Genomic DNA, 15,967 nt, shown 5'->3' on the forward strand with positions numbered 1-15,967 from the left:
AAAGAGAAAGAAAATATGAAGATGGATATAAACGAAAAGCATGTTAATAATTAATAAATAATACCAACAAAACAATCAAAATCAAACAAATCAGAGATAGTAGAAATATAAGATTACATGCAGATAAGAAAAAGAGGAATGACACAAGGATGAACACAAACGATATACTGGTTGCCGACTTCTGTAAAAATCTATTATAGACTAAAACATCTATGTTTTAAGAAATTACAAGTATTAATTTTATATTTTTATTTACCTTTATTATATATTTTATTACTTAGGAAGATATAAAAAACAAAATTAATTTGTTAGTATTTTATTATTTTGCATACACATAAAACACACCTAAGTCGTCTACCGCCATCTATCTTTCGCAAAAATATTTTTCGAATGTATTATCTGTTACCCATTCGCTAAAATCGCCCTAAATAATGCATATAAAAAAATTTATAAAAATACAAAGTGAACACTGGTAGAAACAATTGAACATCAACATTCGACAAAATTCTCTTCGGGTACCGAGTATAAGCAAGGGCAAGTGTAGGCATTCGATCGCCACGCTTGGTAAGGTACCTAGATAGTTACAGGTTTCTTTTCGCGACTCGTTCCGACATCTTGGTAATTATTTATTTTAAATTTGAAAAGTAACCGGGTTCTTTTAAAACGTGAAATTGTAGTACATTAAGTAGTAAAAAGACAATAACATGCGATTGTTTCCTAATTATGCTAAATGCGCTAATAAAATGAGTAAATTGGGTCGTTATAAGGGTCGAAAAGTGGAGTAAATGTAGTGAAATAACACTAATAGTTGCTGGTAATACATATTATGTTTATATGGAATAAAGATTTGGTGGCTTTTGATATTCATATCTACTTCTGATTCTCTAATAGGTAAGTTATTGAAATATTTGATTTTAGAGAACATTTTAGTATTAAATTATTAATTTTTGGTGATTATCTTCATATTAATACTTTTTATTATTGAAAACGTTGATAAATACACGATTTAGCTTTACAAAATAATCATATTTCGTTATTAATGAATTTTTATTGAAATATATTTGTATTTTTATTAAATGTCATTGCAAATATTACAGTTTTTTATACAATAATACGTGCAGCAGTCTAGCAAACGTACGATTCCTGGAAATGCGTCCGATTCAAATAAAAATGCATTCTAAAAACATTGACTCTCGCTTTTTTAGTGCCATTTGTATGTATTATTGCAGAATAAAGTAGGTCTTAATGTAGAACTTTATATTACAAAAGGAAAATAAAGAAATCAAAGCAAAACTATTTAAAAAATTGATTGTTTGTTAGTTATGTGATATTAAATGTATTATTCAATTTATTTTAATATTTAACATTAATTTTAGAGCAATTATATGTACCTGATGTTTATTTTCTTAATGCTTTTCTCGTGTAATAACTTCTGCGTTTTTCTTGTACAATAACATTCATTCTTACTGTTCTTCTTCTTCGTTATAGTTATTTTACATTTGTTACCTGTTTCGGCAATAAAATTAGCTCTATATTGTCAAAGAATATAATATTAGACTCTTTTTTTTCGTTTATTTTGCAACTGACTGTTTGTTTTGTGGGTCAATACCCATCCATTCTGCTGTACCTATATGTTGTTTCTGATTTGCTCTGTAAAATTGTTAAACTTCAAACCAAATCTATAATAGCAAGATAGTCCTTTGTTTTTTGTATATATAGGTGCTGGCAATAACATAACAAAATCAGATTTCAAACCCACATGAATATCATCAGGAACATCTGGAGAATAAAATGAATTGGAAACTTTCGTAGTTCTTCTCAAATATGAAATTTTAAATTCATGAGTTCACAATTTCTAAAATTTTGACTACCTAATGGTTGTTCGTCTCAAATTTCACTAACACAAAAGAGTCTTTTAAAATTTCAGTGTTTTCTATAGTATTTATCATAGCTTCAGAGATGAAAAGGTTCCATATATCTTCTGGAGTGACTTCATCTCCTAGAGTACCAGGACCTTTTAATCCTGGTAGGGTTATATAGGAGACTATATTATGTTATGGAGTTCGCACATTCTTTACATGTTCATTTACCACCCACTTTTATCGATTTTTCCCATAATAGTACTTTTTTTCAATTTCATCCTCATTCTCTTGGTCTAATTCTTCATCAATATTTTCTTCATTTGAAAAAGATTGTTCATTATCACCACTTTCACTCGAAGGTCGATATCCATGTTCTTCTTCGATATCATATCCATCTTCTATATCAGACAAGTCAGAATCTTCCTCATTATGCCATCTTAAAACAGTACTTTCAAAATTATTGTTTAATGATTAACTTTTTTTGATGTACTAGGAACCAAATTCTTCTAAAAATAACAGGTTTTACATAAAAATCTTTAATTTTATAACAATTACCAAACTTACCTTAACGGTGAGGTGTTCACAATACCCTCTGAATACCAATAACTACCAATAGTGACTTGAAGGTACAGTTCCCGTCATATAAAACTGGTACACTTTTTTTTCCCAATGTAAACCTGTGTTTAGATTTGTTCGTGAATCAATTCGTTGTTGCCATCACAGATAACGGAATTGCACCAAATCTAAATAAAAAAGAACGTTTAAAAATGTTTAAAGTTTTTTCAAAAAACCGTATCTAATAAATTTAATAACCAGAGAGAGGGTTGCGTTAATGCCTAAAATGTTTAATTGATCTTTAAACGTAGCGTATTGGCACAGGGAACATTGGAATGCATCTACTGTAATTTTATAATGTGTCTGTCGCACAGCCCTCCTTTTAGCTAATTTGATCCAATATTTCGTTGAACTGGCAACGTTGTACGTTGTCCTAGAAATTAAAATCACATATATGTGGAAAGATCAACTTACACAACTTGAAAAACACGATTTCCAGTTATAAGAGTTGTACCAGTTTTTTATGACGAGAACGGTACATGAGTACGCGAAAGATTCAAGGTCACCGGAAAAAGTTAGAACAACTTTTAAAGTACTGGGAGTCTGCGTGACTTCAGCTCACCAGTTACTGGTAAAATAAGCAACTTGTTCATCCATTTGCTCACCTAGCCTCTATGATTTTGTTTCTTAATAAGTAATGATAACCCCAACAAAATAGTTCTTCTGGAAACTTTGGATTATTTTTCATAAATTTGTTCCTGTTTTTGATTCTTTGATGATAACCCCTTCAACTTTTTAACAATTAACTTATGCAAAATGTCTGTAAAAATTAACAAATCTTCTCTTTGTTACAGCATATAGTATCGTGTCTCCAATACCGTGTCAGGTCGTTTTTATCGGTAAAGGTAAGAGTATATTTGTGGTGGAGATCTCAAATACATAAAAGTTTAAATACTAATATAAAATATAATTAATAATAGTTTAATTAAAGACATAATATAAAATGCAATACAAAATTACTGATATAATAATTTAAGATGAAAACTTGAAATATTTATTAAGGATAGGGACTCCACAAAGTGAGGGTTAGAGTGCGATTTTGATAACTGTTAGATGGGATCATTAGCAGTTTCTGGGTCAATAAGCGTGACTAATCTGCGAGTCTTTCGAGACTCTTTGGTAAGTTGTTCGAGGCTGATCCAGGTAATTCCAAAAAGTTGTCTAAAAGACGAATTTTGGTAAGAAGAAGGAAGTGGAAATGAAGAAGTAGAATAAAAAAAGATCAATGAAGAGGAGGCGAAACATGTATCGCTAACATGCAAGAAAATTACATACTAACAGAGGCATAAGTATTGATTAGGAATCATCAAAATTCTTCCTGTAGACAACTTAATGGATAACTAATAGAAACTGTTTTTGATGGTGTGTATATATGTCAGAATGAGTTGGTCGCCGCCGGGATCAGAAGATGTCCGGAGTGATTTACACGAACTATGGTTGAAAGGATGCAGAGAAGCACACTAGTTTACGAGTAATGAATGCTGATACTCACCAACAGAGTCTACATAGATTTTTTAAAGGTAAGTTTTGTCTTTTTTATTGCTGTTAAAGTAGATGTTTTCTATACTAGATAAATATTTACATGTATATTCCAGATGTACCATTTTGTTGTCGAGTGTATGGTTGATTGTACTGCAACTAAATACCAATTAAATTTATTTGATTTATTAAATTTATTTAATGAGAATTCACCTCTATTATCTAGTATGATACTTTAAGTTTTAACATGATGTTTAGATTTAATGAAATTTATAAGATCAAAAACATTATCTTTAACTTCACTTTTGTCTTAGTAATTTTTTTTATTTATAATTAACGTTGCTCGACAGCTGATGGTCATTGACAGGGGTACAGTTAACAACATTATACATATTTTATATCCAAGCATTTGATATGAACATTTTTTTTTTGTGGAGAAGTTAAACAATAAAACTTATCACTATGGGCTATTTATAATAGCTGAATTAAACATGTTTCTTTTAAAAATTTAAGAACACTGTCAAAACGGTTCGGAACACTAAGAACGGCTTCCAGATTTCCTTTTAGGTTGTGCTTGTTTCTGGAAGAATCATACTGACAGCAGTCCATTATCACTTATTTGATGAAAAGGGAGGTATTCCAGTAATGGCAAACTAGAGGATTTTCTGATGCCATAAGGTATCCATGTGTGAGACGTGTATGTCCTATTCGTACTCGGCGAATAACTGATTTTTCTTTCCTATTCATAGAGGACATATTGAATCGAGATAAGTTGGGTTGAACGTCATGCAGCATAGTTTTTGTTTTATTCCACAGGTCTGCCCATGAGCTAAGGATTTTTTGTTTTATCAATATCTTAAGATCCGTGTGAGTTTGGACCTCTTTGAAGGCTGAGTCAGAAGAACATGCTGCTTTAGCGGCTTGGTCTGCTTTTTCGTTTTCCATTATACCAACATGAGATGGACTCCAAATAATTACGACTGTTATGTTAGCAGAATATAATTGGTAACAGATGGTATGTATTTACCTCGTGTGAAGGCGGGCCGCTCAAGTCACAGCTTCTCCTGCTTGTCGTAAAAGTAGACTAAATGGAGCAGCTGTCCGCTACCCAAATTCCTAACCTGTCCCTGTGTGATAACAAAAACTATTATACGACACCCACCCCTAACCATCATACACGCCCTGATACCCAAACCTATACCCGAGGAGAAAACCTCCACTTATACAAAAACCAGTGGAAAAAACCACTGAGAACAAATGGATATGCGTAGAACATGCGGCTATGCATCATTCTAATATATCACAACCCTAACCTCAAGGTGTAACACCATCGTGCCGAAGGGGTGCATGGCCCAAGGGGAAAAGTGGTTCTCAAGCGATGCCCTAAGGAGAAGGCGAACCGAAGGGGATTATAGCCTTGGCGGAGTATGGGCGCATTGCCCCGCTGGACTGAAGAATCGACCCAACTCGTGGGAAGAAAAATGGAAAAATATTTAATAAAAAGAAGGTAAGCATAGAGGTAAGAGAGTCTATGGAGGATATAGGCGAAGAGAGGCTGGCGGCAATAGCGGTAGAGGAAGAAAAGGACAGTCGGGAGGAGAAAAATGAAGAGCCAAAGGGGAAAACGAGGACATAGCTGAAACAGTGGAGGAGAAACGGGTTATAGTAATGACGAGAGAGAATGGACGACCAACATTAACAGAAAAAAGAAGAGCAAATCACACGGAGAGAAAGACATAGGAGCTGGTGGAAATAAGAATGAAAGTAAGATCAATTTAAAAAGAAGTGAAGCAGAGAAAGGAATGTCCAAAACGAAGGGATACATCGACGAGTTAGTGAACCTAACAAAGGCGGTGACAAATACAAAGAATGAGATCAAACAGGGAGTCACAAAGGTACGGCAGATTAGGTGCGAAATGGAAAGAAACATTAGAGAGTTAATGTATAGTGCTACAGAAGATATTAAAAAAAGGGAAGGTATAAGAAGATGCGTAACAACAATAGGGACACAAACAAAAATAACTAAAGCAACAACTACGAGATGCGTAGGGACCCAGGTAGAAGTAAATTGGGAAGAGAACCCAGAATTACAAAGAAAAAGGATTGAAGAACTATATAAGAAAATGGAACGACAGAAAGCACCGAGGAAATAAGTGATGTACTAGATCAAGAATGACCAGAGGAGGTTTATGATAAGGTAACCATCTGTGAAAAAGGAATTTTGGAGTCACCGGACGATGTGGCAATCTTGGTAACAGAGGATGATGCTGACGCAAGAGTGAAGGGGGATTTTAGTGCAAGGTACCCAGACTTCCCCGGATTATACGTGGAAGAAGATGAAAATGGAGGAATTGGGACTATATCTCAAATAACATGTATAGTAGAGGAAAATGGGAGACAGAGAGGACATCAAAAAAAATTGTCCACAAGCTGAAACAAAGGAGTGGAGAAGAACCAACGGCTGTTAAATTCTTGGCAGCAGCCAAGAAGCTATTCCCGTTCTCCTCCGCCAATTTTCCCGGTCCAAGGCATGCTCCTCGTGCAATTTATATCTCTCCGTTTTGTACTGTGTAGTAATGTTTCTCTCACTTTCGGTGTTCTTTTTGTAGTATTGTTTAAAGGGGCACAAAAGATTAGCTAAAAGAAAGTAGTGATCTGTCCCACAGTTAGATCCTCTTTTTACTCTGCAGTCTTGGCACTTTAATTTTTATTTCTGTATCACTATTATATAGTTTATGATCAACTTCTGTTGGAGTGAAGGTCATTCCCAAGTGTATTTATAAATATCTTCATGTTGGAATTGGGTATTCATTATTTTTGAACCAAAATGTTAACATAACTCAATTAAGCTGTCACGTCATTGTCTATTTGAGAACCTACTCTGGTATTTAGGTTCCCTAACAGTATTATTTTTTGATGACTTTTTATTTTATCACAAATGTTTGATAACTCTTCATAAAAGGAATCTTTAACTTGTTGATTTGAATCTCTGTTGGCGCATAGACTATTGTTTTGATACCATACAATGTGTCAGTTATTGTCAGAATTCTTTCAGAGATGTACGCATTGTCTTTTATACATTTTTTTACAAGAATTGAGACCTCTGATTTAGCGTGTACGTGTTTCTCTACTCCTGACTATATATGAATGTAAGTCTTTAATCTGTTCATTTCCTTGGCCTTTCTTTTTGGTTTCAGAGAGCACTATGATGTCCATTTTTTGCTTCGTCATTTCAGTTAAAATTTCCGTTGTCTTGTGAGTCATGCCCCGAGTGTTCCAAGTACCAATTTTCAAAATCATTTTCTTTGCCAGGTGTCGTCGTAAGTTTCCATCCATATTCCGAGGTTTTGCGTTAGAATTTTTAGTCAAAAGAGTTTTGTCCAGATAATGAGGGACTGCCCATCGCTCTAACCCCCAAGCTTGGAGGACCAGGATTTTCTGTTGGGGTTTCTTTCCTTAGTCGACATGTTCCAGTTTTAAGTCGCCAGAAACTCGCCTATCACCCTCTCTCCGCTGCTATATAACGCACATCCATTGTACGTCATATACCCGGTAGTTACGCGACATATATGTCTTCGAGGACGTGAGAGTAGGATTTACTGGCAGAGCTGAGTTCTATTCCCAGAAACCCCAACCCTTTCGTTGGAAAACGAGTCCATAACCAGCTTTTAACCGCCTTTAATTAAAAAATTTTAAATTTTAGTAAAGGCGTAACTTGCTTGTCAAATTATTAGAGGTCCATTACAGTGCTATTTGCTTAAATATTAATGAAAATTACTGTTTCTTCAGTACTCAACAAACTGCTCATCTTTGAGCAGTTATTTGCACTATGACGAAGTAGAAATAGCATTCATAATATGCAATGGTATCGGGAGGAAATTATGTCTATAGGGATTAAAGAAAATTAATAATAACTTATAATTGTATTTCCTGCTAATTTTTCACAATACTTTAAATAAAAAAAATCCTAGTTAAAATGATTGCGCGGCCATATCGTCCGCACATATTCCCAACAAAGCCAAATCGTCATCGGGTAAAGGTGGTGGTTGCAAAGGCATGGAGTGTGACAGTGGTACCTCTTCCTGAGGGTACGTGTACGTGAGGGTACGAGTACGACAGTGTTCGTATTGGTTATTCGTATAATTGGCATAGTACTCGTTCATCATGTTTGAATTTGGCATTCCTGTTTCGTACAGATCCTGAAATTGAATGATATGAGATATGATCCTTTGCAAAAAGGTTAATAAATATAAATATGAAGCGAATATCACGAAGAATAAAAAAACTTTAATTCCCAATTGTGTTAAATTCGAAGTAAATTTTTGTCACTTTTTAAACTTAAATTTATTGTTAAAAGATATTATTTATAACTATAATACATAAATATTTAAGTTGCTTATCATTTCATAACCTTTTTTTACTACTAATAATAAGAAAAAAGTAAAATTTTGTAAAATAAATATTTACTTTAAATTGTTGAAACAAATTACTCGGTCAAATAAAAAATTCACAAATCAACTAAAGGCATTTTTGCGATTTATGTCACGAGTTATCCCAAAAAAAAACACCAATTTTCGTTAATTAGAACCGGAGATATTGCGACTTTTATAAATTTGAATTTATGAATTCAGTTTTTGAAATAGTAAAATCGCTTCACTTTTTTTTATTTGAATTAACGTGTCTCGACGACGAGGTCATTGACGATGACAGTTTAATATAATATAAGGATACAGTTTTAAAAATTTAACCGTTATACATAATTATACTTTAAAGTTCATAAAACACTTGCATGTCTCTTAAATATTTAAACAGACTTGCATATTTTTCAGTTTCATTCAACATTTCTTGTATATTATCTCCCAACTGGTGTTGTTTTCTTTTAGTAGAAAGATATGGACATTCTTTATGGAAATGTTTGACGGTTAAGGGGCTGCTGCAATGGCCACAAGCAGGTGGATCGCTAGATGCCATGAGAAAGCTATGTGTAAGCCGAGTGTGTACAATTCTTAATCTTCTTAGAATAACCTTGTGCCTTCTGGGCATAGGTGATAGCTCTAAGGAAGGTATACCTGGTTGTATATCATGTAAGTGACTCGGAGTTGTGTTCCAATTAGCTTGCCATTTGTCATATAAACGCTTTTTGAACATTTTTTTAATATCATCATGCAGCTGGATAGTTGATATGGGTATATCCAAAGTAGAAGCTTCTTTTGCAGCTAAATCTGTAGCCTAATTTTCTACAAGTCCTACATGTGAAGGTACCCAGACAATAGTCACAATTACTCCATGGTCCGTAAGTTTATTATATAATCATGTATTAAATTTACCAGAGGATGATCTGAGAACATGTTTTTAATTACTTGTATTGATGATAAGGAGTCTGTGCAAATCACTATATTGCGGTCGGTTGGTTTCAACATACGAACAGTCTCGACGATACCATATAAATCTCCAGTGTATACACTACAAAGTCTGATTAGTTTTGTAGAGCTGAAAGAGGAAACAACAGCACTAACCACCCCTACATCATTTTTAGAGGCATCTGTATAAAGAACTTTATGGAACTGATTTCGATTAGGTATGTCTAGGAACGATTGTTTAATTATAGCTTTAGGAGTACCATGTTTACTGAAAGAGCAAAGGGAGATATTGACATTCGGAGGTTGTTTATGTCACAGAGAATGTGTGGAGATATGAACGGGTGAAGTTGCAGCAAAATCGAAACCGCCGAGAAGAGAATTTAGTATACAAGAGAGAGGTTGGGCAGATCTAGTGGTCTGAGAGTGATGAATGATATTATTTGGTTGAATAAGTAGTTGGTAGACTGGATTTTGTGGATTGGCTGATAAGGTAGCTGCATATGACAAAAGACGATGTCTCCTTAACCAGAGTGGCGTCTCGTTAGCTTCACAGTACATGCTTTGAACTGGGCTAGATCTGAAGGCACTTCAGACCCGTATTGTGTACGAAGTCAAGAGCTTTCAGATGTGACTTGGAGGCAGACATACAGACAAAACTACCATAGTATATTTTGGAGCGAATAATGGATCTGTAAACTGTAAGCAATATCTCTTCGTCAGCTCCCCATTGGAAATATGCCAGACTTTTTAGGATATTAATATTTTTTAAGCAGTTGCCTTTCGTTTCTTGTATATGTATATGCCAAGTAAGTATGGAGTCGAAGGTTAGTCCTAAGACTTTATGATGATCAATAACATCTAGTAATACTCCGTTGTATGTCAAAGTTGGATTATCTTTTGTCGTTTTTCTTCTAAATCTCATGATTTTAGTTTTTTGAGATGACAAGGAAAGCCCAATATGCCTCGACCACCTTTCTATATTATCAAGGGTTGTTTCGACATGCTTTCCTCTGCAAAAGAGTACAAGGTCATCAGCATATAATGTGTATTTAACTGGGAGATGAACCCTTTTACCTACATCATTAAAAGCCAAACTGAACAAAGTTGTACTTATAACGTTGAGAGAGAACCTTGTGGTACACCATTATGTTGAATACGAGTAGATGACAGCTTTCCGTTTAAAATAACTTTAAAAGTTCTATCATCTAAAAAATTCTGCACAAAGTAGTATGTTTCCACCAAGTCCACATTGTTGATAATTTTGGAGTATTACAGATTTTGGAACAGTGTCAAAGGCTGCTTCGACATCAAAAAAGGCTGCTAATAAATCTTGTTTACAGGTCATAGAGTCGAAAATATGTGATTGTAAAATTACCAAATAATCTGATGTAGAACGATGAGATTTAAAACCGGATTGTGCCGGTGAAATAACTCTATTTTTTTTTCAAACAAAAGACCAATCTTTTGTTTACCATTTTATCCAATTAATTTGGACACGGTCAGGGATATTGGCCTATATGAATTAGATAAACTTTGTGTTTGGTTATGAACTTTTTTAATTGGAATAATATATGATTCTCGCCACCGCTCAGGAAAATTCCGACTGTTCGAAATACCGTTGTCAAATTTTAATAAAATAATATTGCAAGGAGTGGATAATTTCTTTAAGAATGTGAAAGTAAGGTCATCTGAAGCAGAGGTTATGTTTTTCCACAAATCGGTGCCGTCAATAGTTTCTCTAAGGTAAATGGTGTGTGTGTGTTTTTTTAAATTAATTAGATGGCTTTGGTAAAGACCAATTAACCAGAAATGGTGTGTTAATAACATCGATTTCTTGTGCAGTTTTTATTGAAGAGAACTTTCCAGTTAATGTGCCTGATGATATATTAGGTGAGTATTGTCTTCTGGATTTTTGTTCAAACGTATCAGCTAGTGAATTAGAAATTCGTTGTGTGTCATTGATAACGATGTTTTGATAACTTATACTTTGAATATAGAAACTTGTCTTACAACCCTGCATTTGATGTATTTTCGTCCATACTTGGGCAGAAGGGGTGTTGCATCCTCTCCATGGAATTTTCTTGCTTTCTTTTAGCACGTATTTTGCCCTGGCTTTTAGTTTTTTAAATTGCACAAAATCTTCATTATTTCAAGTTATTCGGTATCTGTAAATTTATCAAAAGCAGTTGTAAGATACCTGTATTAACTAGTGCCATGGGAAAATAGTTAGTATCCTGGTCTGAAAGGTAATAAAGCGTCTAGGTCGATGTCAGGAATATTTATAATAACTTTATAAAATAACTAAGGAAAACACCTATTGTAAATAACTAAGGTAAGGTAAAAATAACTTACATATTCCTCATTGAAAGTCTCTACGATTTTTGGTGGAGATGGCGCTTTTGGAATTTTTTTCTTTTTTGGCACCGCACTGATTTTCGGCGCTTTTGGAATAGCGACGTATTCATCGACGGTCGGCGGTGGAGGGGGAAGTGTCAAGGGAGGGATCGAAGATAATTTGGGGAAACAGACGACTTCGGGTTTGGGGATATAAGCTTTCGGAAGGTTTCCGGGTTCGAAACGGGTTTTCCTTTGCGGTTCGTAGGATTGCTTCTTAATTTCTTTCGGCTCCTCTTTTTCTTCCTGTAAATAAAACAAGATGTATTCGTATCTGTCGATATAGTTGTTTGGGAAGTTCTGTGAACTTGTAGAAGGAAAATATGCAGCTGGCATACAATCGAGAATCATTTGTAAGACTGTTTTAGAGAGATTTATCACTTGGCAGGCAAGTATGAAATACCGAAGACACTTCTACTGTTTGGGACAGTTTTTACTTCAAGAAGACATAGGACATATGAATATAATTTGCAGTTAGCAGAATAGCGACTCAGAAGCACCGAAGTTTGTAAAAAAACATTTTTCGACACTTTTAACATAACAGATATGTGATTAATTACGCTATTAAAAAAAATTGATAGTCAACAAGGTGAAGGCTTTATACTTGGAGATATGCCTGGTCACCATAAGAACAGAGCAAACGCTGTACTTACGTGAAAATATTAAAAATTCCATTGGTGCGTATATAAACTCTATTCCAGCAAAACAATCCCACTACGCAAGAAAAGAACAACTAAGATGCATTTTGATGAGTTTTTAACACCCAAATTGTATCCACTTTATAAAGAATGGATGTTAGAGAATCACCCATGCGATAGGCCAGCCACCAAAAGTCAATACAGACCCATTCAATATTGCGTTTAATATCGGTTTTTTTACCGAATATATATAAATCTAAATCGCAAGCCGAAAATAAAAATGCACAGCTCAATAATTATTACAGTCAATATCTGTGTGTCACCATAATTCAGTTTGATTCAAATTCGAACATTGAATGTGTCACTTAGTCGTTTGATCAATCAAGTTTTGAAAAATGGAGCCTTCCACATCTGGAGCCTCAGAAAGAAAACGTGTTGTTTTGTCAATTGAAAAAAAAATATTGCAGAACTAAAGAAAGGTGTTTTAGCTGTCGCATTGAGCCAAAAGTATAATGTTCCGAGAACAACAATCAATGATTTAAAGAAAAATGCAGAAGGAATTGAAAAGTATGCTTCGCAAATAGAATCGTTGGATGGCCGAGTGAAACATCGTAAGACAACGAGAAAAACCACAAATGAATCACTCGACACGGCTCCGTATTTGTGGTTCGTTCAAAAAGGAAGCGAAGGTGTTCCTTTGTCTGGACCAATTATTGCCGAAAAAGCGTTGTTTTTCAACATGATATTGAATGGCGATCCTTCATTCAAAGGAAGCAGCGGTTGGTTGGAAAAGTTCAAAAATCGCCACGGTACACGGGAACTGAAAATCGAAGGTGAAAAATTGAGCGCCGCAAGTATTGAAGTCGTTGACGAATATAAAAGAAAGTTTCAAGCTACGATCGATGAATATGGTTTGACACGCGATCAAGTGTTCAATGCGGATGAAACTGGTTTAAACTACAAAGCATTGCAACGAAAACACTAGCTGCACTGTCTGAAAAATATGCACCCGGATTTAAAACACAAAAGCAACGAATCATAGCAACGATGTGTTCAAATGCAAGTGGTGACCATCGTCTTCATTTATTATTGATTGGTACAGCAAAAAAACCACTTTGTTTCAAGGACATAAATATGAACGCGCTTTCCGTTAACTACAACGCACAACATAATGCATGGATGTCTCAGGAAATATTCGCTAACTGGTTCAAAAAGGTGTGTACTGCAAACCAAAATTTGTTTATTTGTCTTTCTAACGTTCGATAATACTTACAAACAAAAAATTTGCCACCAAAGGCAATTTTCATTTTGGATAATGCACCTGCCTATCCGGAGCCGGTATGCTGTGAAGTGACGATGGAAATATCACGTGCTCTTTTATGCCTGGGAATATAACATCATTGATACATCCAATGGATCAATCGGTATTTGAAACATTCAAAAGAAGATACAGAAAAAAAAATTATACAAAACCTAGTTATGGAAGAGGAATATTCTTTGCCAGAATACTGAAAAGCATACAATTTAAAACACGCAGTCAACGATACTGTGGATGCTTGGGCTGATGTTTAGGAAGTAACGCTGAAAAGAGCGTGGAATAAATTATGGCCTGAATCAACTCAAGATGAAAATGCCCCCCTGACAGGCGAGCGTTATGCGGTAACAAATGAAGATATGACTGAATCAACTGTTTCGTTTTCGTTGCCTAAAGATGACATAAACGAATGGTTAATTGGTGATGAAAATGGAAACGGCTATCGATTGCTGACAGATGATAAAATCGTTCAAATGGCAACAGAGGCCGGCGAAACTGATTCAGAACCTGAAATAGACTTTGACGGTGGCGATGTTGATGATGTTATTGCAACTCACAAAGATTTGCGTAAAGAAGCTAGAGAAGCTGCATCGCACATATAACAATTTATTGAGTGGTATTCTCGGCAAGAATAGCAAAAGCAAAATAAGGTAGATTTGATGATGTTACGTCGATTAAGAAATTCAGCCGTTGCAAAATGTGAAGTAACAATGAAACAGACAAAGATTTCGGAATATTTTAAATCGAATTGATTCGACTGTACAAACATAAATCCCTCTTATATATTCAAATAATTAACAAAAAGTAGGACTTTTCCTGGAGCAGATGTCCCATCGGACCATAACCTCCTTGTCTCAAAAATGAAACTGAGGGTAAAAAAGATAATAAAATCCAAAAGTTCTAAGGTGAATACTCAATTACTGAAGATAAATGAAATCCGTGCTGAAGCTTCAACTTGTATCAATCAAGAAATGAAGAAATTAACATCAGAAATGAAAAACACTGAGAATGTGAACATTATGTGGAGCAAAATCAAAGATTATGTTATAAAAACACACAAGAAACTCTACAAAAGAAAACAGAAAGCCGAAAACTTTGGATGACTCAAGAAATACTGGAAATCATAAAACAAAGAAGAAAATATAGAAACAAAAACCCAAATAAGTACAGAGAAAAACATAAATTAATAAGGAACAAAATAAAAGAGGCTAAGGAAAAGTGGATGATGGAAACATGCATCGAAGTGGAAAAATTGCAGAAAAAGCATGATCATTATAATTTACACACAAAAGTGAATTATCTGGAAAATCACGAACAAACACACCTAACCGATTAATTGACAAAAACAATAAACCTATTAATAACCCAATTGAAATAAAACAAGTATGGACTAAATATATTGAAGATCTTTTCATGGACACAAAAACGGAACCAACACAAATTGATAACGAGGAAGCTCCAATAATATTAAAATCCAGCATGTCAAAAGTCCAACATGCTATAAAAAACTCAAAATCTGGCATAGCCCCTGGGTCAGATGAAGTTCATATCGAGCTGATTAAACTTATATACGAAGACAATTTAAGTGCAATAACTATACTCTTTAACAACATGTACAAATCTGGTGAGATACCTACAGACTGGCTGCTATCGACCTTTGTTCCGCTACCAAAAACTAAGAACCCCAAACACTGTAATGACTATAGATTAATTAGCTTAATGTCACACTTATTAAAAACATTTTTAAAGATTATATGATATGATTATATTAGATACACGCAATAATATTCAGAAAGTGCGAAGCGAATATACAGTTTGGCTTTCGTAACGGCTTCAGAACAGTGGAAATTCTGTATAGTTTCACAACTCTTGCCCAAAAATATCGACACCGATAAAAAGATCTTTTCGTTGCGTTTATAGACTATGAGAAAAGCACTCGACAAAAATGACATTAATATATTGAGAAATCTCTATTGGAACCAACAGGCTGTGGTAACATTAGATGGAAATAGCACCGATGCGCAACAGATAAGTAGAGGAGTGAGACAGGGCTGTGTACTTTCACCATTACTATTTAATATATATTCCGAAGAGTTATTTATGCAAGCACTTGAAAACTGTACAGAAGGGATCAAGATAAATGGTGAAAATATAAATAACATCCGTTATGCTGACGAAACAGTTATTATGAAAGTGAGACAGACCTGCAGACGTTACTAAACACAATTTGTGATATTGGAGAACAGTTTGGTTAACAATAAACATAAAGAAAACAAAAACCATAGTTATCAGTAAGAACGGCAA

At 34.5% G+C, this 15,967-nt stretch overlaps 1 protein-coding gene across 1 annotated transcript in view; it reads right to left on the reverse strand.

Moving 5' to 3' along the window:
- Nucleotides 1-7,864: 7,864 nt before the first annotated feature.
- The window catches only part of LOC140451527 (uncharacterized), a 31,422-nt gene continuing 23,319 nt past the window's right edge, over nucleotides 7,865-15,967 (reverse strand). The window contains exons 10-11 of the mRNA XM_072545384.1: nucleotides 11,669-11,956; nucleotides 7,865-8,155 (exon numbers count right to left, since the gene is read on the reverse strand). Of these exons, the coding sequence (XP_072401485.1) occupies nucleotides 7,928-8,155; nucleotides 11,669-11,956 (516 nt within the window). The 3' untranslated portion in view covers nucleotides 7,865-7,927. The remainder of the gene's footprint in view (nucleotides 8,156-11,668; nucleotides 11,957-15,967) is intronic.

Source organism: Diabrotica undecimpunctata, chromosome 9 (genome assembly GCF_040954645.1).
Source record: "Diabrotica undecimpunctata isolate CICGRU chromosome 9, icDiaUnde3, whole genome shotgun sequence".
NCBI lineage: Eukaryota > Metazoa > Arthropoda > Insecta > Coleoptera > Chrysomelidae > Diabrotica > Diabrotica undecimpunctata.